Source organism: Leopardus geoffroyi, chromosome B3 (assembly GCF_018350155.1).
Source record: "Leopardus geoffroyi isolate Oge1 chromosome B3, O.geoffroyi_Oge1_pat1.0, whole genome shotgun sequence".
NCBI classification, from domain to species: Eukaryota; Metazoa; Chordata; class Mammalia; order Carnivora; family Felidae; genus Leopardus; species Leopardus geoffroyi.
The window spans coordinates 36,940,524-36,963,348 of NC_059337.1; the positions used below are offsets into that span (position 1 = coordinate 36,940,524).

The 22,825-nt window shown below is 49.0% G+C and overlaps 1 protein-coding gene across 4 annotated transcripts in view; it reads right to left on the bottom strand.

Annotated features, from left to right (window-relative positions):
* CORO2B (coronin 2B) overlaps window positions 1-22,825 on the bottom strand; it is a 133,575-nt gene that overhangs the window by 39,725 nt on the left and 71,025 nt on the right. Inside the window, exon 3 of one of the 4 annotated variants that reach the window (XM_045449290.1) lies at window positions 6,227-6,405. The exons of the other annotated variants lie outside the window; for them this stretch is intronic. Within the exon in view, the coding sequence (XP_045305246.1) occupies window positions 6,227-6,405 (179 nt within the window). The remainder of the gene's footprint in view (window positions 1-6,226; window positions 6,406-22,825) is intronic. 4 annotated transcript variants of the gene reach the window in all.

The window sequence follows — 22,825 nt, forward strand, 5'->3', positions numbered from 1 at the left end:
GCCAAGGTGGGCCAGGAAGAGAAGAAGGTTCTGCTTGAATTCAGGGGTCCTCCCTTGGAGTGTCTGTGCAGCTGACAGTGACTCCCTAACTACGGCCCTTATTCATAGATGGGGAGGCTTGCAGCCATGTTAGCTCCTCCCCAAACACACCCACCCACCCCCACACACACATACACACACACACACACACACACACACACACACACACTAAGCCAATTGGATCAGAATGAACATTAAAGCTGAGCCTGATTCACATCCCCTCCCTCCTAGACAGCTGATTGGACCAGGAGGAACATTTAAGTCAAGCTGAGCCAATCAGAGCACCCGACGACCATTATTTAAGGTTGTAACTGCCCCTTCACCCTCCCACATCCCTGTCCCCTTCCCTGATTTCTCTTCCTAGCCTTATCTTCCATTATACAACTTACTCTATTGTCAGTCTCCCCCACTGGAATGTAGGCCCCAAGAAGGCCAGGGTTTTTGTCTGTTTTGTTCCCTGCCGCGTCCCGAAGTGCTTCTAACAGTGCCTGGCACATAGTAGTTGCTCAGGAAAAATCAGTCGGCTGAATGAATTCTCTTTCCAGGAGACATAATAATAATTCACATTTACTGAGCACCGACTGTTGGTGTTTTTCTAAGTACTTTAAATGTGTGTTTGCTTATTATCTCCATTTTATAAATGGCTTGCCTAAGGTGACATGGGGAGAGGCAGAAGCTGTCTTGCAGGGGCTGGGTGTCTCTATGTGTATTATTCTATGAGAGATATTGGTTTTATGGTCTACAAACACATTTATAAACGTCTTACTGGAATTCCCACTGTTCCCCTGGGGGAGGTACTATTTCCCTAATTTTAGAGATGAGCGAACTGGGGCTCAGAAAGGTTAATTGACTTGCACAAGGTCCCACAGCAAAAAAGTAGCAGAGCTGAAAGTAGCACCTAGGACTTCACACTCTCCCCCTGAGCCCCGGTTCTTTTCAGACACTAAGGCAGCTCCTGGAAAACGCTGTTCCTGCCCTCGGAAACGTATGCTTTCTCTAGGAAGATAAGCTAGAGGAGGGGACAGATGTGCAGGCCCAAGCAGAGGCTGAACTGACTGAGGAAGGAGAAGTAACACAAGCTTGTTTCCCCTCTGTTCCTGTGAAATCCTTATAAAGGAGTGGCAGCAAAGCAGAAGGCAGACACTGGAAGGGGAAATTGGAGCACACGGAAGGGGGGTGCGGTACAAACACTCCAATTCATGCTGGATCCGAAGTATTTTCACCATCATGGCTGCCTTCTTCAGATTACCTTCTGCTCTATTTCCCAATTAAAGGATGGCTCATAGACCTGAGAACAATACTGTACTTCCAGCCCATGGTCTGGCCAGCACAAAAGGGAAGGGGAAGATTTCCTCCTTTCTTGACTCGAAGATCTTACTGGTTTGTGAAAGGATCACTGACTCCTCAGCTGACTCATACCTGAAACTCCACCATTAGGGACTAATTCCTTTGGTGCTACACCTTGCTGCTTTTTACACGTCGATACTCCGGAGAAGTGCGGTGGTGGGAGATATTGTTGATCATACTCATTCTGAGTATGCTTTGGGGACTTTCCTTGAGGCAGGTCTGAGGAGAAAGAGCTAAGGCTACTGGCTAAAAGGGGGAGAGGGGAAATGAGAACCAATGCGGTGGCTGGGGTCGGTGCAAACTCTTAACCTCAGACTCTGGCTGATGAGGTCACTGGCCATCACCGAGTATGGTGTTCTTCGTGCTGTGTCCCACAGGAGAGCTCCTACCCATGAGCCTCTCCAGTGGTCAGAGCCCCTGCCCCCTGCACACCCCACCATCAGTGTGAAAGCCCAAGAAGCGAGGGCACTTGCTCAAGTCACCCAGGGGGGAAGTGAACAATGGCTATGTCCAGGGCCACACCCAGGTCTGCAGACACTCAGGTCGGTGCCCAGTCCCCACCCTGTCAGTTCTGGAGGCCCTGTGCACCGGAAGGGAGCACAGAGATCACCCAAGGGTGGTTCACGGGCTTTGTTCCCACGTTACGGACACTGGTGGGGCATTCTGCTTCCCCCTCCTGCCTTCTGGAACATCTGTGCAGGGGATACTCCCCACCCCCTCTCCTGAAGCGCCAGCAGGGAGCTCTCAGATCCCAAAGGGTCGCTTCTCATCTGGAAAGCCTCGACTGGTCAGAGGACAGTGCAGTGGCCAAGCCGGGGAAGCTGTGCTACTGCGTTTCCACCAGCAGAGGGCGGTGGCGGCGCTGCTCTCAGCCTCATCCAGAACTCTGTATTTAGACTGTGTGGGAGGAGATTTAGCAGACCGGCTCTTCCTTAGGCTGGGGTTCCTGAGACACGCTTCATCCTTGACCTAAATGCTCACAGTCATAGTAGCTCGCTATTATGTTCAGTTCACCAGAAAACTCTTCTTTATATTGTCATGAAAATCCACCTCCTTGTATGTCTTGCCATAAGCGCCCTAACTCTGCTTCTGGAGCCACACAGAAAAAGTCAACTGCTTTTTTATTTGCCAGCCCTCGGGAGCTGAAGTCTCTTTCCTAGTTGGTCATCCACAGTGCTGTGTGACATTGGGCAAGACACTTTCCTTCTCTGGGTCTTTATTTCTTACTTATAAGAAAATAGAATGGATCCTGATAAATCCTGAAGCTCTTCTTTCCAATTCTGACATTTCCAATGACACCCCTTTCAGAGTTCCTGCTGAAGGGCAGAAGAGGGGACCCTGCACCCCCCCCCCTCTTGGCTGGGGTTTCCCACACTCACAGTGGCTCCCGACACTCCTTCACCACCCTCCAAGCCACAGCCTGTTCTTAGCCCCTTTCCCTCGGGGTTTGGTTTCCCCTGGCTGCTGTGTATTCTCAGCCACCTCCACCTGAGCTCACTGTCACCCCAGGCCACCCCGACACCTTCCACTAATCCATCTGACCCAAGCCGCAGGTCGCTGAGCTCACATTCCACCTGTGGTCCCAGAATGCCTGGCCACTTGGTGGGGAGCGGGAAGGATGGGTTTGTGGGTGGCAGGTCCCCACCTCAGAACCCGGAGGGCCTGGCTTCTTGCCTTGATTGATCTTACTCTCTTTCTCCCTCCCCCCAGGCCCCTTTGTCCCGGACCAGCCTTCTTCCTGGTTCTGGTGATGCTGCTTCCTCTCACTTCCAGAGCTGAGCCACCGCATCATTTGTGGTTTCTCCTGAGTCAGGACTACGTGGTTACACATACTCAAAGAGGTCAACTTGAAGACGTTCAACAAGTTCTCTCTCTCTCTCTCACACACACACACACACACTCCAAATGATCAAGTCGTTCTGTTATCCCCGGGGAAAATCCTATTATTTGGGGTGTAAGTCTTCTCCAAGCTGAGAGTGCTTTCATCCCTCCCTATTCACTGTTTCTGTGAATCGCCCATCACGCTTTCCTGGGCTGCTGAAAAAGTCTGGCATGGTCAGAATCCTGTGAGCTGACGCATCAGCCTATGCCCCATCCCTGTCCCCCCTCAGAACACTACCTGATCCCGTAAAGCATTTTATTTTATTTTTATTTTTAATTTTTTTTTAACGTTTGTTTTTGAGACAGAGAGAGACAGAGCATGAACGGGGGAGGGTCAGAGAGAGAGGGAGACACAGAATCCGAAACAGGCTCCAGGCTCTGAGCGGTCAGCACAGAGCCCGACGCGGGGCTCGAACTCACGGACCACAAGATCATGACCTGAGCTGAAGTCGGACGCTTAACTGACCGAGCCACCCAGGCGCCCCCCGTAAAGCATTTTAACCGTGGGATGTGGTGGGAGGCAGCCTCCAAGGTGGTTCCCTGCAGTCTCTAGTTCCTGGTAGACACAACTCCCGTAGCCCCCTCCCACATTTTACCAGGGTTGGTCTGTGACGCTAATGGAATGTGGTGAGAACTATAAAAGCCTGTGGTTTCTGCCTCGGGCCCTCCTCTCTTGGATCTCCTCTCAGGGGAAGCCAGCGGCCATGGATGAGGACATTTAGCCTCCGTAGAGACCCAGGTGGCAAGGAATTAGGGCCTCCTGCCAACAGCTCTGTGAGTGAGCCCGGAAGCCTACGTGCCCCCAGTCGAGCCTTCAGTTGAGTGCAGCCCAGCAGACAAACGAACTGCAGCCTCATGAGAGATCCTGGGCCAGATCTACCCAGCTAAGTTTGGCAGTCATTCGTTATGCAACACTAGAAAATGAATACAAAACTAATGATTCTAAACGTTTCTACTTTGCCTTCTTGGTCCCTATCCAGTTCCCGACATGGTTGGTTATCTATAATAAAAACAACCTTTTTATTAGCAGGACACTGTCAGGGATTTCTTTATGGAGCCCTCAAACCACCCTGGAATGATCTCTCCAGTAAGTTCATGTTTATTTCTGGCCCAGGGGCATCAAATCAGAGCAAGCTGAGAGACAGCCTTGCGCACTGCTCTCCAAGAAAATGGGGCCACCCAGTGATGCACCAAAAGTCAGGGGCAACCGCGGGACTGGGTTTCTTGCTAGCTCTCCTGGCTCTGGCCCGCTCCCACGTTTATGCAAAGCTCTGCCATTTCTTTCAGAGAACACATCCCACCTACTGGGTGAGAAAAGTCTACCAAGCTCTTCACAGCTACCTCCACTGTGCCCTGGCCAGAGAGAGGCCCTGTAACCATTCTCATCAGGAAGCCTCCCCATGTGCAGATAGACAAACGTGCCAGCAAATAAACCATGGTCCAAATGTGAACAAGATGCCCTGCTTCTCAAGGTCAAATCCTGTCTCAGGTTTTCTAAGGGATGTGTATTTATGTGTATTTCTTTGTTTAGCTCAAGCAGAGTAACCTTGAGCTTGAATGGCTTCCACTGCACCAAGGTAAAAACTCAAACTCCTTAGTATGATCTCCAGGTCCTGGATAATCTAGCCCCTGCCTAACTGTCCATCTCTTCTGCATCTCTGCTCTCCTGATCACCCATGATGCCTCCCCTATATTGGCCTTATTTGCTGCCTTGAGCCTTAGCACACGCTGTTCCCTCCTGCTAAGACACTCTTCCATGTGGACTTTGCATAACTGACTCCTTTCCATCCAAGTTTTCAGAGAGGTCTTTCTTGACTATCTTATCTAATATGTCCCTCCCAAGTCTCTATCACGTCACTGAGTTGGGCTTTTTTCACAGCACCTACTGTGTATGAAATAACCTCAACGACTGGTTTGTTTCCTTGTTTATTGTTTGTCTCCTTGACTGGCCCACACAGCTCCTGAGAACAGAAACCTTGTCTGTGTACCTGTCTATACTGTTTGCATGATCCAAAAGCTTCTCTGATCTCTTGGAGCTCCCTTTCCTGCTCTCCCTCCATGCCCCTCCCCTCACCCGCGTCCTGCAGATTGCCAAGTGTGCGTACTCAGGGGAGCAGAAGCCCCAGGTCGTGATGCTGACCGAGGCTTGCTATACGCCAGGGACTGCTGACCTCTTGGTCTGTGTCATTCTGGTTTCTTCTGGCTCTATCACTTTCCAGCTGTGTGACTTCGGGGGAGTTACCCAGCTATCCTGTGCCTCAGTTTCCTCATCTGTAACACGGAGCAGCCCCTGTTTCATGGGGCTGCTGTGAGCACTCCAATAAGACAAGGAACAGTCCCTGGCCCATTGTATGTCCTCAACGGTGTGAGCAATTGTTGTTCTTACAACACCCCTGTCAGGTAGGATTTATTGCCTCTAGTTTAGAAGAAACCAAGGCTTTAGGGTCTAGTAGCTTAGCTAGGAAGTAGCTGAATCCAAGCTGAATTCTAAGCCCCAAAGCTCCTGACTTCATGGTCACATATTCCAATTCTTCCTACAGAAATGGAGCTAACTGGTCTGAATTCGCTCCCCCTTCCCAGCAACTGCCTCCTAGCACATACAGAACTAGCTGTTTCTGTATTCCTCCAGCATGAGGCGGTGCCCACATTACCGCGGTCTCTAGTGTACCCTCCCATCTCACGGATGGGGCAAACTGAGGCCGAGAAGGGGCTTGTGGGTGAGCCGAGATGCCCAGGGCAAACCCTGTTGTGTGATGCTAAGTTCACAGGATACTGCTCCCAGATGCCCAACCAGGCTGCTCTTTCATGGGGGAGAATGGCTGCAGGTGGCTGAGCTGGGGTCTGTCAGAAGCCTCAGTCTTATCCACAGGGTCTCACTACCCCCCCTCAGGGCCTTAAATTCAAAGCTTGTAGTCCAGAAGACTTCGGGCCATGGCCAACACTTGTCACCACCCTGTACCTCAAAACGTTTCTTGGCCCTAAAAGATCCTGGCCCAGTATCCTGGTGGAATCCTGGGTGTTGGAACAGAAGGATGGGAGGGCATTGTCCCTGGTCTCGAGGAGCCCAGTGGGTGTAGCAGGAACAGGTGTGAAAACAGAGTGAGGCCAGCCACATGGTAGGGACGGTGTGAGCAGAATCTCGTGGCAGACCAGAGGGAGAAACATGGTAGCCCCGGGGGGCTTCCCCCAGGTGGTGCCCCAGAGCCGTGGGGGGAGGACTGCGAGCAGGAAAAAGGGCACAACGGTGGGTAAGACCAGGACCAGCTCAGGGGTGGGATGGAGGGGTGCATGTGGGGGACGGGGGAGATCCCGTGGAGCCAGGGCAGGTGTGAGCTTAGCCCGGAAAGAGAGGGGAGACCCTGGGAACTTTCAGAGTGGGAGAGGGCCCCTGCAAGTGAGGGAGAGTCGGAAGAGATGAGGTTGGGGACAGGGACACCTAGTGCCTGTCTGCCATGGGCCTTCCTCTGACAGAAGCAGACTGGTCCTTCCACTGCCCCGAGGAGGAGTGAGAACCATAATTTGCCCAAGGTCACACAGCTTATTCCTGGCAATGCCAAGATTTGAACTCAAGTCTATCTGACTATGCGGCTGTGTGTGTGTGTGTGTGTGTGTGTGTATTACACATAAAAATATATAGATAAAATTAATTAATTCATTGCTTTTAACTGAAGGAGGTGACTGCAATATACAAATAAAAATGACAGTGCAGAGGCCTCCTGTCCACCACAGGGGTGAAAGAGGCAGTTACCTTGGCCCTTTCCTTCCTCGTGCCCTGACCCCCAGCCCCCACACCCTCGCCTTGTTGCCCAGTCCAGCTGTCCAGGAAGAGTTCACCCAGAGAAGGAGGGAAATACCTTCTCAGGCCGCTTCCCTTTCTTTGTCTGGGGCTCTGCTAGGAAGGGTCCGCTAGGCAGGAGGCAGAGACGGAGAAAGGAAGGAAGAAAGGAAATCCCCCCCAGCTGTCAGGAAAGAGGGTGTCTCTTGGAAATGCGCTCCATGATCCCTGGGTCCTGTGGAAGCTCAGAACACAGGGGCAAGGGGCTGGGGGAGCTGAGCATCACCTCACCCACTTCATGTCCTGAAATCTGGGCTCCCCTCGACTTCTGATGCTTATGTGACACCTCGGGCAGGGCACTAAGTGGCCTGGGGCCTGACTCTCGGTATTTGTACATTTAAGCATCATCTGATGGCACAACGTGAGCCAGGTCCTCTGCCAACTACACAACATGTCTCCAAGGAAGTCTCTGTCTGAAGACCCTTCTCTGCCTCAAACAAATAGAGCATTGGCCAATACAGTATGCTGTTGATAGTAGAATATGGCTGGTGTTCACTGCAAAACTATTTAAACTTTAAGGTATGTTTATAAAGCTTCATAATAAAATGTTGGTGGAAAAAAAGCTATCTTCCTCAATTCAAAGTATTTATTTATTTATTTAATTTATTTATTTTTGAGAGAGAGAGGGAGAGAGAGAGAACAGGGGAGGAGAAGAAAGAGGGAGGCAGAGGATCCAAAGCGAGCTCTGCCTTGACAGCAGAGAGCATGATGCGGGGCTCAAACTCCCAAACTGTGAGATCATGACCTGAGCCAAAGTGGGACGCTTAATCGACAGAGCCACCCAGGCACCCATCTCAACTCAAAGTATTTAATGGGTAAACATGTGATGTAGGTTCATCAAAGTTAGGAATAAAGTACTACTATTTGCTTAACACTTTCCTAGAGGTGCTAGCCAATGCAATTAGAAAAGAAAAAGTTACTAGAAAATTATAAGTAAAGAGGTGAAACTATTACTACTCGCAAATGAGAAGATAATATCTTTAGGATACCTGAGAGAATATCCTGAGAAAGTACCATAAACAATTAGTAAATTTAGTAACATGGCGAGATAAAAAATGAAAATACAGCAACCAATGGCTTTCTAATATGCAGTCACCAGTTTGCCCCATATAATGGAAAAAAGGGCCCCATATACAATACCAACAGCAAAACAGTAAATACAGATGGCAAGAAATGCAGAGATCTATCTGAAGGAAAATTTTAACTTACTACAAAAGGGCACAAAGGCCTAGAACAAGCAAACTACAAACACAGACTCAACATCGTAAGGTTGTCCACTCTCTCTAATTTATCCTACGCAGTGGAAGAGATTGGATGGTCCGTAAATAAGCCCAAACACATACAGAAATGTAGAATGTAGCAAAGATTGCAGCTCCAATCAGATGATCTGAAATATGGATGACTCACTAAGTGGTATGAACACAACCAGATGGGAAAAAAAAAATTAAGATGAGTCTACACCTCATACTTCACAAACAAGGCAAATTTATTATTTTTTTTTAAGTTTATTTATTTTGAGAGGGAGAGAGAGAGAGAGAGAGCATGGGTGGGGGAGGGGCAGAGAGAGAGGGAGGGAGAGAAAGCATCCCAAGCAGGCTCCAGGATGTTAGTGCAGAGCCCAACACGGGGCTCAATCCCATGACCATGAGATCACAACCCGAGCCGAAATCAAGGGACTGAGCCACCCAGGTGCCCCTCCACCAAGGTAAATTTAAATATAGATTTAAATATAAAGATGAAGTTGTAAAGGTACTGGGAGGCATGGAGGGAAACTACTGTATAACCTTGGAGAAGGGAAGGCTTTTCTAACCATGGCCCAAGATCCAGAAGCCATAAAAGAAGAGACTGGTAAATTAGACCTCTTGAGATTTAAAACAAGAAACCTGCATTACAGCCATACCATTTGAGAGATATAGCTGCAACTCCTATCCCCCAAAAGGGCTAATTTCCCTAATATACAAATAACTTAATTGATAAAAGAATCCATGACCTTTTAGAAAAACAGATGAAGGAAATGCATAGACGATTCCCACCAAAAGAAACTGCAGATAGATTTTAAACATGTAAAGATATTTCAACTTCATTTTTAATAGAATGCTACTGGAAACCACCCTGAGAAAAGTTTCCCACACATCACCTTAGCAAAAAACTTTAAAAGTACGCCAACACTCCAGTTTTAAGGGGGCAAGGAAACAGGCACACTTACACTTTGCTGGTGAGAACGTAAACCGTTACAACCTCAGTGGAAGACAATCGTGCCAATATCTATCGAAATTTCAAAAGCACCTGCCCTTTCCCGCTAATGTGAAATTCTTAACTAAGGAATATTTACATGTAATAAAAGGCAGAGATCTTCTCTATACAGCTCATTGCATTTCTACATATGTATACACTCATGTAACTACCACTACAATCAAGACACAGAACATTTCCATCACCCTAAAAGTCTTCTCATGCCAACCCCAAATGCAACCTCTCTTCTCACGTCTGTCAGCGTAAATCATTTTCGCCTCATCCTGAACTTCCAGTAAGTAGAATCATATGATGTGGACTGTTCTGTGTATGGCTTTTTCTGATCAATGTATTTTAAAGATCCATCATGCTGCTGTGGGTATCAGTAGATACTCCTTCTTACTGCTGTGTATTATTCCATTTTCTGAATTGACCACGATTTGTTTATCCTGCTGATGGACGTCTGGGGTGTTTCTAGCTTGGGGGTATTCTGAATAAAGCTGCTAAGAACGTTCTTTCATAAGACGTTCTTTTGTGGGTATATGTGGTCATTTTCCTTGGGTATAAACCTATGAGTGGGTTCGCGTGGGCAGATAGTTGCTTTACTTTATTAGACACTGCAGAAGGGTTTTACAAAGTGGCTGTCATGTTTTACGTTCCCACCAGCAAAGTAGGACGGTTCTAGTTGCTCCACATCGTCGTCAACACTTGAGACGGTCAGTTTGTAAATTCGACCATTCTGGTGCGTGTGTGGTTCCGACTCGTGTTTCCATTTGCACTTTCCCACCGAGCAATGACCCAACGAAGTGCAAATAGGTCTTAAACATACAAAAAGATTTGCAGCCCCAGTCTTCATAAAAATGCTCATTGGAATGACTCTGAGAAAGTAACACCTCTTTACAGGCTTATCGGCCTTTTTGGATATTCACTTTTACATGAAGCTCATTTAAGTCTTGCCTTTCTTTCTTCGCCCACTTGGAACGCAGTCGTAGATTATGGATACCAGTCCTTTGTGAGGAATACTCACCGTATGTATTGCTCCCATGTCTGTGGTTTGCCTTTTCACTTTTTTTTTTGTTTTAAGAATTTTATTTTTTATTTAAACATTTTTTAATAATTTTTTAAATGTTTATTTGTTTTTTTGGGGGGGGGGTAAGGGGGTAGAGAGAGAGGGAGACACAGAACCCGAAGCAGGCTCCAGGCTCTGAGCTGCCAGCACTGAGCTGAAGTCGGATGCTCAACCGAATGAGCCACCCAGGCACCCCTAGTTTTTATTTATTTAAATGTTTACTTATTTATTAGAGAGAGTGGCAGAGGGGTAGAGAGAGAGGGAGACAGAGAATTCAAAGCAGCCTTCACACTGTCAGCACAGAGCCTGACGCGGGGCTCGAACCCACCCTTGCCTTTTCACTTTCTTAATGGTATCTTTTTTGTTGTTGTTAAACATTCATTTATTTTTCATCATTTTGTTCTTAATGGTATCTTTCGATGAGCAAAAGTTTTTCATTTTGATGAAGTCCAATTTGTCCGTTGTTTTTATAAATTTCTGCTTTCTGTGCCCTGTTAAACCACTTCTGCTTACGAGACTGTCGGGCAGACTTTTCACTCTTCGTCTTCTGGTTACTCTTGAAGTTTAAGCTCCGTGAAGGTTTTACTCCCCGAAAAGAAATGCTTATTTAGAAACTGATGTTATTCTAAATGGGTAAGACTTTCTGTTTGCAGGTATTGGTAAGGGCAGTCCCGAGTGGGGAAGAGCTGGAACGAAGTCCTGAGTGCCTGGGGGCCATGAGAGTGTTTTAGAGACCTTTGCCCAGAGCCTCATCCTGGCCTCAAAGCTGCATTATTCCGGCCAGCAGGTGCTCTCACTGTTTCAGGGGCAAGCGCTCTCAGGACGGCTTACAGCCCTGAGCCCACAGTGCTATCTCTGTCAGCACTGCGGGGGCGGGGGGGGGGGTGTACCTCATCTACCCCATATCATTTAAATCTCATTCAGATACCCAGGAATGATTTTTAGGAACGATGTCTGTTGGACAAAGGAGGAAAGTGAAGCTCAGAGAGGTTAAGTAACTTGTCAGAGGTCACACAGCCATTACGTAACCTAACTGGACCCAGGCCTGTGCATCTTCCCCCGTCCGGGACTCTCTGCCACCAGGGTGGGAAAAAGGAGGGTGGAAAGAGAACAGGCAACGGTGTTCTACCCTGGCTCTTTCTCAGGCGGCCCCTCCCCCTCCCAGCCAGGTTGCTGCCTGGCCTCGGGCCCCATCCGCACCCCCACCCGCCCCCCGCTGGCGGACTGCAGGAAGGAGGCACAGATGGCAGGCGAGGACGAGGCCCCCAGCCAGGCTCACCCAGCTGTCGCTTTGGAGAGCACCACGCATCTCCTCCTCCTCCTGCCTTGAACAATTGGGAGCTGGCCAGCCTGGCCCCAGCTGTTCCCTCTCTCTGGTCCAGGGCTCCTGTAGACCCACACTTCTGAGGCCTTTGTCTCTGGGGGTGGCGGCGGCCGGAGTAGCCGGGAGAAGCGTGACTCTCCGAACCACAGGGCTGGACAAGATCTTAGAGAACAATGGGTGCAACGGCTCATTTTACAGATGGGGAAACTGAGGCCCAGCAACACAAAGAGACCTGTCCAAGCTCACAAGGAGCCAGGCAGAGAAGTCAGGCTTCCTCACTGCCAGCAAAGCTTAGGATTTAGGGGCCAGGGGGGCTCAGGCAGGTTCCACTCCATTCCCCCACCAAGCTTTCACCAGAGCAATTCTACTTGTCCTGATTTTACACAATGACCTTCCACCTCTGACTTTATCTCGGGGGTCTTTATCTGGGTCCACAGACCCCGTAGGTCTGTGAGCTTGGACAGGAGAGAAATGTCACCAGCTTCGGACTGCAATTTGTTATTTCCTTTGTTTATAAATGTAGGCAACAAAGCCCAGCAAGACTAGCCGAACCTGTAACTTTTTCATCACTAATCACAGATGTTTTCAGATCACATCATATTCTGCTACTGTTGTCCCCAAATAACGTTTACATTCAGCACTACTGTGGAATTACAGCACTTATGAGGTGCTCCCCTTGGCCATGTTATTTAATGTGTTATATTTAATCTACATAATTTAATGTGTTATTTAATATACATTAATTAATGTGTTACACTTAATATAAAAGCACATATCCTACTATGTCATAGTTCTGGTATAATTTTGGTAACTATATGTCAGTACTGTTGGTTTCTTTTCTAATCCTAGTTTGTGTAATTAAAAATGTTATTCTCGGGGCGCCTGGGTGGCTCAGTCGGTTAAGCGTCCGACTTCGGCTCAGGTCATGATCTCGCGGTCCGTGAGTTCGAGCCCTGCGTCGGGCTCTGTGCTGACAGCTCAGAGCCTGGAGCCTGTTTCAGATTCTGTGTCTCCCTCTCTCTGACCCTCCCCCATTCATGCTCTGTCTCTCTCTGTCTCAAAAATAAATAAACGTTAAAAAAAAATGTTATTCTCTGAAGGGGTCCATGGGCTTATCCAGATTGCCCCCCCCCGCCCCCGCCCTTACCGTTAAGAACCTGTTTTATTTGCACAGCATGTTCCAGCGTTAAGAACTAAAGTTTGAAAACTCTCGTGCTATATCTATTAACCTCAGGAGACTAAGATTGGGACTGGAGTCACTCGAGATCAAGGAGTAAACCAGAGGGAAGGGGGCTGGCACCCTACGTGGGGAGCCCGCGGGCATGCCCTATACTGGGCACCCTCTGAGGCTTTCTGTGACATCTCACTGAATCCTCAGGAGGGCCTCTGGGTTGAGACTCAGCGTGTCTTCCATTTTACAGCTGGGGAAACAGAGGCACAGAATAGGAGGTAACTTGCCCAAAGCACATGGCTAGTAAATGGTGGAGTCAGGACTGGAGTCCAGGCCCACGGACGTCAGAACCTTCATGCCTCATCACTGGGCGTTCTGCCTCCCTGTCCGGGCAGACAGAAGCTTCTCACAGAAAGGCCCTGGGGTGTCGCTGTTGCCTGGGTGCTTCTCTTGGCGGGGGGCAGGGAGCAGTGAGGAGATGAGATTCTGAAGGATTTGGGGCCCCAGCTGATCGTCTGACACGTGGGGGCACCCACTAGCTGTGCCGCCTTGACCAAGTCCCTCGCCCTCTCTGGGCCACTGTGTCTCCATCTATAAAATGCAGGGTTCTAAGCACGGCCATCCCTACCAGGCCCCTCCCGTCCCCTATATCACTTCTGCTCCCTGAAGCGTCCGGAGTCCGTGGACACAGGAGGCGGGAGCTGCAGACGCTGAGGCCTCGTGGCCTCACGCCTCACAGAGCAGGCAAGTGTCTCTCGAGGGCTTGGGGAAGGCCCTTCCGGTGAACAGATCTCATGGGCTGAAATTGTACAACTAGCTGCACATTCCTCTGGGTCTCAAGGATTTGGTCTCCTTAAATCTTACCCTAACCTTAACCAAATGCGAATCCCGTGGGTTGGAGGGGAGCCACTGTCACCACCAACACCTCGGTAGGTCTGATTTGGGACTCTGGCCAGGGGCTGAGGGCAAGAACCCCTGGGAAAGAGCCCCGAGGGCATCTGGGCACGCCCTGCAACCCTGGGAAGACACTTCTCTTTGGGGCCAGGATTTCTCATGGGCACAGGGAGGTGTGAGAACATGTGATCACTGGAAGCTCCTCCGACCCTGATAATGTGTCAGCGTGAGGCTGGAATTGGGGCACTGGGGAGGGGGGTGAGGAGGGGCGGCTGGGAGGGCTGTGAGGCCTCAGGCCGGCTCAGAGCACAGAATCTCAAACTCACACCCACCCAGAGGTCCTGTACCTTGGATCTGAGCCAGCCAGACTCCAGAGAGCCCCCTGTCCCGATCCCCAGCCCCTCTTCTCCCCATGATGTGAAATGAAGCGTGTTATAGTTGTTAACAATACACGCGGTATAGCTCAGTTTATTGAGTCCTTGCTGTATACCAGCCGTCATGGTAAGCCTCCACATGCCTTATCTCATTTAACCCTGGCAGACAAGGGGGGCTCCGATAAGCAGGCAGGCTGACTACAGAAGGGCATGATCAGGTGCCAAAATGCCCCCAGGCCCCTCCCCAAGTTCCCCTTCCTCTGGGCATTCCCAGCAGTCCCGCCAGTGTGCCCCCACACCCCCAGCCCCGTTCCCTTTTGGGCACAAATGACTGGGCTGTGAGTACCTTCCTCTCTACAATGCTCAGTGACTGTATCAACCAGAGACAAGCCTCCCCCTCGCTGGTTGCAGGCTGGGAAGCCCACGGGCTATTTCTGGGCCTGGGTGGACGGAGGAAGGGGAGGGAGTGGGCAAAAGCCCTTGTCATCACCAAGCCTACTTACTGAGCACACACTGTGCCAGGCTATGTGCTGAGTGCTTTATATAGCATTTTGTTTAATCATCCTGGCGCCGTGAGAAGTAAGTATCAGTATTATCACAAATAGAGAAAGTGAGGCACAGAGAGGGTACATGCCCGGGGTTTCACAGCTAAGGGATGGAGCTCTGATTTCTAAAGGTGTGGGAGGCTCCAGGCCTGAGAAGGAAAGTGGGGAGCAGATCCAGCTAGCTGGCAAAGGGGTCTGGTGTCTAGGCTGGTGCCTCTGGGGAGTTAGGCCCATGGCCCAACTTCACAAAGTCCTCGTGAACCAGGCCCTATTATTTCCAACCTCAGTGGCTCTGCTAGGACTGAAGCCAGGGAGACAGTTCAGCAGAGGCCCTGACCCAAGGCAGAGGGGTGAGATTCTTTGACCTCTCAGGGTATCCACCAGTCAGACTGCCTCCCTGGTCCCCTGTACCTCAAATCCCGGGGTCCCAGCCCACAACCGCGAACTAAAATAAGGGACCAACACTTCCCTGTCTGCCTAAGAGCTTGCCTTCACTTCCCTCAAAAAAAAGGCAGTCATTCTTCCAAAAAAGGGAAAAACAAAAAGCGAGGCTGTCAATCTCGGCCCTCAGACAAATGGAATGAAGTTGTGACTTCTCTCTCAGAGCACAATTCTCCCCCCCCCCCCTTTCCCCAAAGTCACTTACTGTACATTCAGGCTGTCACAGGCTTTGAGATGCAAATTGCACCAAGCGGAAGGCAGCTTGAAGAACAAAGACCGATTGAGGAAAGATCTGAAAAATGGATTTGGAAAAGGCTCTCTGAATTCCCCCCGGGAGAGGGGGAGACCTGTCTGCAGAAGGGAGCAGTGATGGAGATTTGAGGCTTTTCCACGGGAGCCAGCAGGGTTGAGGAGCTCAGTGCCGATGTGGGGAGTGATAGGGAGGGAGTGTTCCAGAAATCTGGAATGGAAGCAAAGGCTTTGGGTGAGCAAAAAGTCTGATTTTATTAGTCTTCAGCACCAGGCTGGGCACTCATTTTTCACCTTTCTTTTTATTATTAGGCGTCGAATGTACTGTGAGTCATGGAGCTAACTGGTCTGCCAACTTCTGGGGTCGGTTCCAGAGTAAGAGCAGCTGGGTCAGTAATACTGTTCTAAGGTCTTTAACAGAGGGGCAGTCCCCTTCAGGCTGGGAAGCCCCTGCAGGGCACCACCTCGTCCCTAGGGCCTGCAGGAGAGGGATTCCCCAGGACCAGCAAAGAGAAAACCCCAGCTGGGAAGATGGGGCACGGGAGTCTCGGGACCTGGCCTCAGGTCAGCCCGATGCCCCCTAGCTGAGCAGCAGCTGTGTGCAGCCCTGTACAAGTCAGACATGTTCCTCACCCTCAGGGCTCTCAGTCCAATCTAGGCAACTAACTGAACTGCAAACTTTATGCTGACAAACACTTGGTCTTGTTTACTGCTGTATCCCTGGTCTTGGAATTGTGACTGGAACGTAGTAGATGCTCAATAAACATTTGTTGAATGGATGGGTGGATGGATCAGTGGATGGGTGGGTGGGTAGATGGGTGGGTGGATGGATAGATGAATTGATGGGTGGATGGATGGATGGGTGGATGGATGGATGGGTGGATGGATGGATGGATAGATGGATGGATGGATGGGTGGGTGGATGGATGGATGGGTGGATGGATGCATGGATGGGTGGATGGATGCATGGATGGGTGGATGGATGGATGGACAGGTGGATGGGTGGGTGGATGGATGGATGGATGGGTGGGTGGATAGATGGGTGGGTGGATGGATAGATGAATGGATGGATGGATGGATGGATGGATGGATTGATGGATGGGTGGATGGATGGATGGATGGGTGGATGGATGGATGGATAGATGGGTGGGTGGATAGATGGGTGGGTGGATGGATGGATGGATGGATGGGTGGATGGATGGATTGATGGATGGGTGGATGGATGGATGGATGGATGGGTGGGTGGATGGATTGATGGATGGATGGATGGGTGGATTGATGGATGGATGGATGGATGGGTGGATGGGTGGATGGATGGGTGAGAAGATGGAAAAATAGATGGATACACTAATTATTTGGAAAATAATGAAGCATTTAGGAAATACCCTAATAACCATGATCACAGAATGCCTCTGGGTGGGTACTGGGATGGGGAAAGCTTTATGGAACTGGCCTCATTTGAGTTGAGTCTTGTGGAATGAGAAGGAGCTATTGTATTTTGCACAGAGCCTACCAGCAGCACACTGGTGAGGACATATTCAAATAAAGCGGTGTTAGCAGGGAAGAGAGCGTGACAGCTAAACTGAACAAGAGAGAGCATGTGGCCTAACCTAATCATTTTGCAGAAGGGAAAACTAAGGCACGGGAAGGTCAAGTGACTCACCTAAGGTCACACAGCAACTAAGTGGCAAGGCAGAGATTCAAGCCAGGTCTGCCTGCTTCTAGAGCCTGATCTCTTAGCTGCCCATCCTGTGTTGCTCTCCTGCTCCGGGCTCTGCTCTCTTCCCTGAGACACCTTGTGGAGTTTTGCTACCACTCCTGCTCAAGCCCACCTCTACCACTTACTCTTGTGGGGCTGGGAAGATGGGGAGCAGTTGTTTAGCTCTGGTTAAGACCCCCTACCCTTGAACACCAAAGACGGGACAAAAAGCAAGAGAGGCCACACTGATTGGATTGGGGGTGAAGAATGCAACACCCCAGACCCAAGTTCAAGGGGGAAATGTTTTGCCACCAGGTCACTGACCCTCAGCAGGCATGGAGTGGGGGGCAGGTGCATAGAACTTGCACAAGGGGGTAGAAGTGACCCCCACCTAGAGACCAAGGCTAGCATCCCAGTCCCAGAATCAGGTTATTTTCATTATATGCAGCTACATCTGAACATAATTTAAACCAGGGCCCCAGTTTCTGGAGAATAATGCCCAATCATTGTGAACGGCTGGCAGGGAGGAGTTAAGACGGGCACATTCGATAGCTTCCTCCACGCACCACGGAGTTGGTTCCTTGAGCAAGACATACATGGGTAGGACCCTCTCAGGAAACTCCCACCTGCCTGGATCCCCAATGGATGCCCCCTGAGCCTCTCAGAGACCAGGCTGGATGTAACTCAAGTGCCCCAGCGCCCGTCACGGGGCTGGGTGATCAGTCCAAGCCCAGTGACTGAAGCAACGACAGTATCTTGTCTGGTTTCTGGCTCCAGGACACTTGTCTCCACCTCTTCCTGCTGACCGAAACTGTTGCTTCGGTCCTTCAGACAGGAAGCTTCCCACAGAGTCTAGGAAATACCTGGCTCTCCTGGCCTCCAGCGGGGATGGACAAATGGTATTGGCAAATCAGAGGAGCTCATAAAATACCCGTTGAATTAATGTCCAAGGACATCCTGGGAGACATTCAAACAACGGTAGCAACAATACAAGGCACATGTCCAGATGCGCCTCTGCCTGACCCTCTGGAAGGTGGGCAGGCCCGCTGCTGGGACAGCCACTTGTGTGCTGTGCGATCTTGAAGGAGTCACTTGACTTCTCTGAGCCTCTGTTTCTTCATCTTTAAAATGGGGAGAATAGCCCTACGTTCATCATGGGACTTGAGGTGAGATTCAAAAGCAGCAGTTACGTGAGACTCTGCAGATCCGCCCAGGTGATTCTAGCGTGCAGCCGGGGCTGAGAACCACTGGGTTACGGGGAGACGCAGACTCCTGATGTCCAGGCCAGGTTTCATTCCTTTCTACCAGCTGTCATTCGGGATACCAGGTAGCCGGCTAAGCAAAAACTCTGCTTCCAGCTTGGCCTTCCTGCAGCCGGGGATCTGGAGGCGGTGGCTTGCAGCAGGAAAGGGGCGGTGCACCTGGGGAGGCCCAAGTGGTTAATCAGGCCGCTGGGCACAGTGCCTGGTCTCTGGAATATTCATAAGGCCCCTCCAGCTGTGCCAGGCAATCAGGGTGCTGATTGCTCCCCCATCTGCGGCTTAACATTCCACTCCAGAGAGGACAGAGCTGGCGGCAGAATGTTAACTAGGGAAAAAACAGCCTTCGGCCTTCACAACAGCAGCCCGAGCGAGAGCCCCAGGGAAGACAAACTCACTTCTTCAAGATCTGCCAGCCAGAACTTATCGGCTCACCAGCGTCCTGAGCAGTGGAAAGGGGTGTGGATTCAGAAGTTGGTAAGCTGGTTTCGGGTCCAGCTCCTGCGCTGACCAACTGTAGGCCCGTTTCTGCAGCCTCGGTTTCCCCATCTGTAAAACGCAGATGGCTCTACCGCCCAAGAGGACTGATTTTCAGGTTTTGTTGGGCTAGAGTGCTGTACAAAGGCAAGGCATCATCCCTGCCGCTGTTTGGAGTCGCTGTGGCCACGCTTCCTACCCCGCAGAAGTTTTCAGTCACAAATACTGAAATCTTAGGCCAAGAGGCTGGGGTCTCTCTCTCAGAAGTTTCACTCAGGATGGGGATTTGGGCGTCCCGGGCTAGTGCTGTTCTCACTGGGCCTGAGCCTCTCAGAGAGACAAGAAAGGAATGGGAAGGCCACCTGATAACTGACGTGGGGGGGGGGGGCGGATAAGAAAAGAACTACAAAAGCAGACAATGTTCTGTGGCCTTCTGGTTGCTGGGGGGAGGGAGGGGGGGAGGAAATAGCCTGGAGCCAGTCCGAGTAGGGACAAAAGTGTGCCTTCATGAGTCCACAGCGCATAATTGATGCTCAAAGCCATGATTAGGATCCACCAAGAAAGGGCCCAAATGTTTTCGGTGTTTCTACTGAAAAACTCAGGAAACTGTTTTTAGAGCGATTTCTGTCAAACTGAGGGGAAAGAAAACCTGGCGTTAAAGTAATAGAACCTTCTTCCGAAAATCGACCGACGTGGAACAGCTCCTCTCTACTGCTGACAGATAATGAGAGGGTTCTGAACTTGGCATTATTGTTATTGTTTGTAAGCCTCTCCCCAGCCCAGCTGGGCCAGGCCTGCAGGCTCGGCGTGACCACAGTAGGCAGGAGACTGGCAGGCTTGGCCCACGAAGCGGAGGAGGGGAGGCATTTGCCCTGATGCCCGAGGACCTCCTCTCTGGGCGTGGACCCTGCTCCCCATGGTCTCACTCGGTCCTGCCTCAAGCTAAGGGGACCTCCTAGATCAAAGAGTTGCTTCAGCCACCCACCCCACTGACACCCCTCGCCCTCACTGCAGATACTTCCGTCTTGCTAGCATTTTCTCCAACAAGTTACATGCATGTGTAACTCTGGGAGGAAACATTTGCAACAAACATAATGGAGGGCCGAACGGAGCCCCTCTCTACCGCCTCTGAGAACGCAAGGGCTCCCTCTTTCCGCCAACAAACTGCTTTTATTTATTTATTTTTTCTCTAAAATACAAAACATTAAGTGTTCTCCTAAAAACAAATTTAGAAGCTATGGCTAAGGAAAAAGAAGGAAATGAAAGAATTCGAGATCCCAATACTCAGAGATAACCCCTATTAACATCAAGTGTATCTTCTCCCAGTCTTTTCCGGCTCGGTAGATGGATGGAATAGAAATTTTCTAATGAGATTAATGATGTTTGACCTTTTTGTTTCACTTAACAGTTGGTCATGAAATTTTCTCGCATCAAACACTCTCCTGCATCAGCCATTCTCAAAGTGTGTTCTGGGGAGATTCCCAAGACTTTCAGGGATTCTGTTGGGTTGAAACTATTTTTATAATAATACGAGGACAAGATGTGTCTTATTCACTGCTATTCTCTCACAAGTATACAGCAGAGTTTTCCAGAGGCTGCGTGCACGGTATTAAAACAGGCTGAATGCAGGAGCAGATATACAAATCTTCTAATATAAATACATATATAACATGCAAATTTTCTATTAAGCCGGATGAACTTAAAGAGATTTGCAAAAGGGTAAGACAATGCTTTTCTTCTCATTAATTTTTTGTGTTTTGGAAAATAGCTACTTTTCATAAAAATATGTTTCTTGGGAGAACGTGAAACGGGTTCATTAATGTTATTTTAAATGAATTAGGGGCTCCTGAGTGGCTCAGTCAGTTAAGCGTCTGACTTCGGCTCAGGTCATGATCTCATGGTCCGTGGGTTTGAGCCCCATATTGGGCTTTGTGCTGACAGCTCAGAGCCTAGAACCTGCTTTCAATTCTGTGTCTCCCTCTTTCTCTGCCCCTCCTCTGCTTGAGCTCTGTCTCTCTCTCTCTCTCAAAAGTAAGTAAACATTTAAAAAAATAAAAATAAATAAATGAATGAACAAATAGCTATTTTTGAAATTCCTTTGTTCTTATTTTGAATATGCCAAATACTGACAGAGCCCATCTAAGTAAAAGTTCTTTGCCGTCCTCAATACTTTAAAAAAGTATAAAGTGATTCTGAGCTGAGCACTTGGCCACAACTGCTTTACATCATCAGTTTTTTAAAAAAATGTTTGTTTTTGGGAGAGAGAGCAAGCAGGGGAGGGGCAGAGAGAGAGGGAAACAGGAGACCGAATCCCAGGCAGGCTCTGCGCTGTCAGCACAGAGCCCAATGCAAGGCTCCAACTCGAGAACAGCAAGGTCATGACCTGAGCCAAAATCAAGAGTCGGATGCGTAACTGACTGAGCCAGCCAGGCACCTCTACATCATCAGTTGCGATGGCTGCAGAGCTCATGTGGATGTCCCCTAAATTCATTCACACATTTCCTTATTGATAGACCTGCAGATTGCTTCCAATCTTCACTATTATAAAAGTGCTACATGAACCATCATGCACTTCTGTCGAGTGAAAACTTACTGAAATCAGAGAAAACAACAGAAACCAACTGGCAGAGTGAGTCACCGCCAGCCCGTTATCAGTCACCTTAAACACAATGTATCACAGAATGCGAATGAATAAAGTTGAAAAGCTCTGTGTACGTGGAATACATACGTATGTGTCCAGATACATTATCTCCATCCAGAGTCTCACACTCCATACAGAGTACCTGTTTTTCCTGCTGTTCTTGAAATGTTTACAAATTCTATCATATTCTAGACCAGTGCTTCTACTGACAATAGCAAACTCGTTGGTACCACTGTAGAAACTGAGAGGAAGAGTTTAGAAACTTTTAAGCAATTTGAGAGAGAAATTTTCTGTCTGTAGGAAATAAAATAATCGTAAAACAGATCGAGCACTAAAGAATGTTGCAAACTTTTTTTTTTTTTTTTTTGTATACTTGAGACTGTTTCTGTTGGATGGATTCCCTGAAGTGGGATTGCTGGGCCAGGGGATATGCGTGTTTACATGTTAATGGTTATTGCCAAGCTACCTGTAAGTTTGACGTAAATACATCAAGTACACTAAGAATGTGTTCTGTCACAGCCTTGCAATACCAAAGATGATTATACTTTTATATCTTTTCCTATTTTAGTAGGTTAAAAGACTGATTTTCATCTTCTGTGAACTTCTTTTTCATATTGTTTGCCTGTTTTCTACTGGGTTCTGTTTCTCTTTGGTTTTTCTGGACCGCTTCTCTATTTTGAACATGGATCTGTTGTCTGTTATATAGCACCAATCCTGTATCAGTGATGTGGCTTGCCTTAAATTTTCCCTACCTGTCTCATTGCAGTATAGAAACTGTACCTTAAAAAAATTTTTTTTTGTTTCAATCTATTCATCATTTCCTTTATGGTTTGGGGATTTTTGTCTTGCTTAGAAATCCTTTCCTTATTGCGTGATTTAAAAAAATACTTGCCGGGGCACCTGGGTGGCTCAGCCGGTTAAGCATCAGACTTCGGCTCAGGTCATGATCTCACTTGTGGGTTCGAGCCCCACGTCAGGCTCTGTGGCTGACAACTCAGAGCCTGGAGCCTGCTTCAGATTCTGTCTCCCTCTCTCTCTCTCTCTGCCCCTCCCCTGCTTGCACTCTGTCTCTCTCTCTCTCAAAAAAATAAACATTAAAAAAAATAATAAAAAAATACTCTCCATTTCCTGTAATATACTTGCAGCTTTTTCTTTTCTCTCTTGTCTCCTTTCTCTTTTCTTTTAATGTTTAGATCTTTAACACATCTGGAATTAATTTTCGTTACAGTGTGAGCCACTGACTATTGTCCTTTGCAAGCCACACATACTGTGGAGTATCGCAGGGGTGCCAGCAATGGGCTTGAGCCCCAGTTGGGACCAACCCAAACGTGGCTGGGGGACCTGCTTT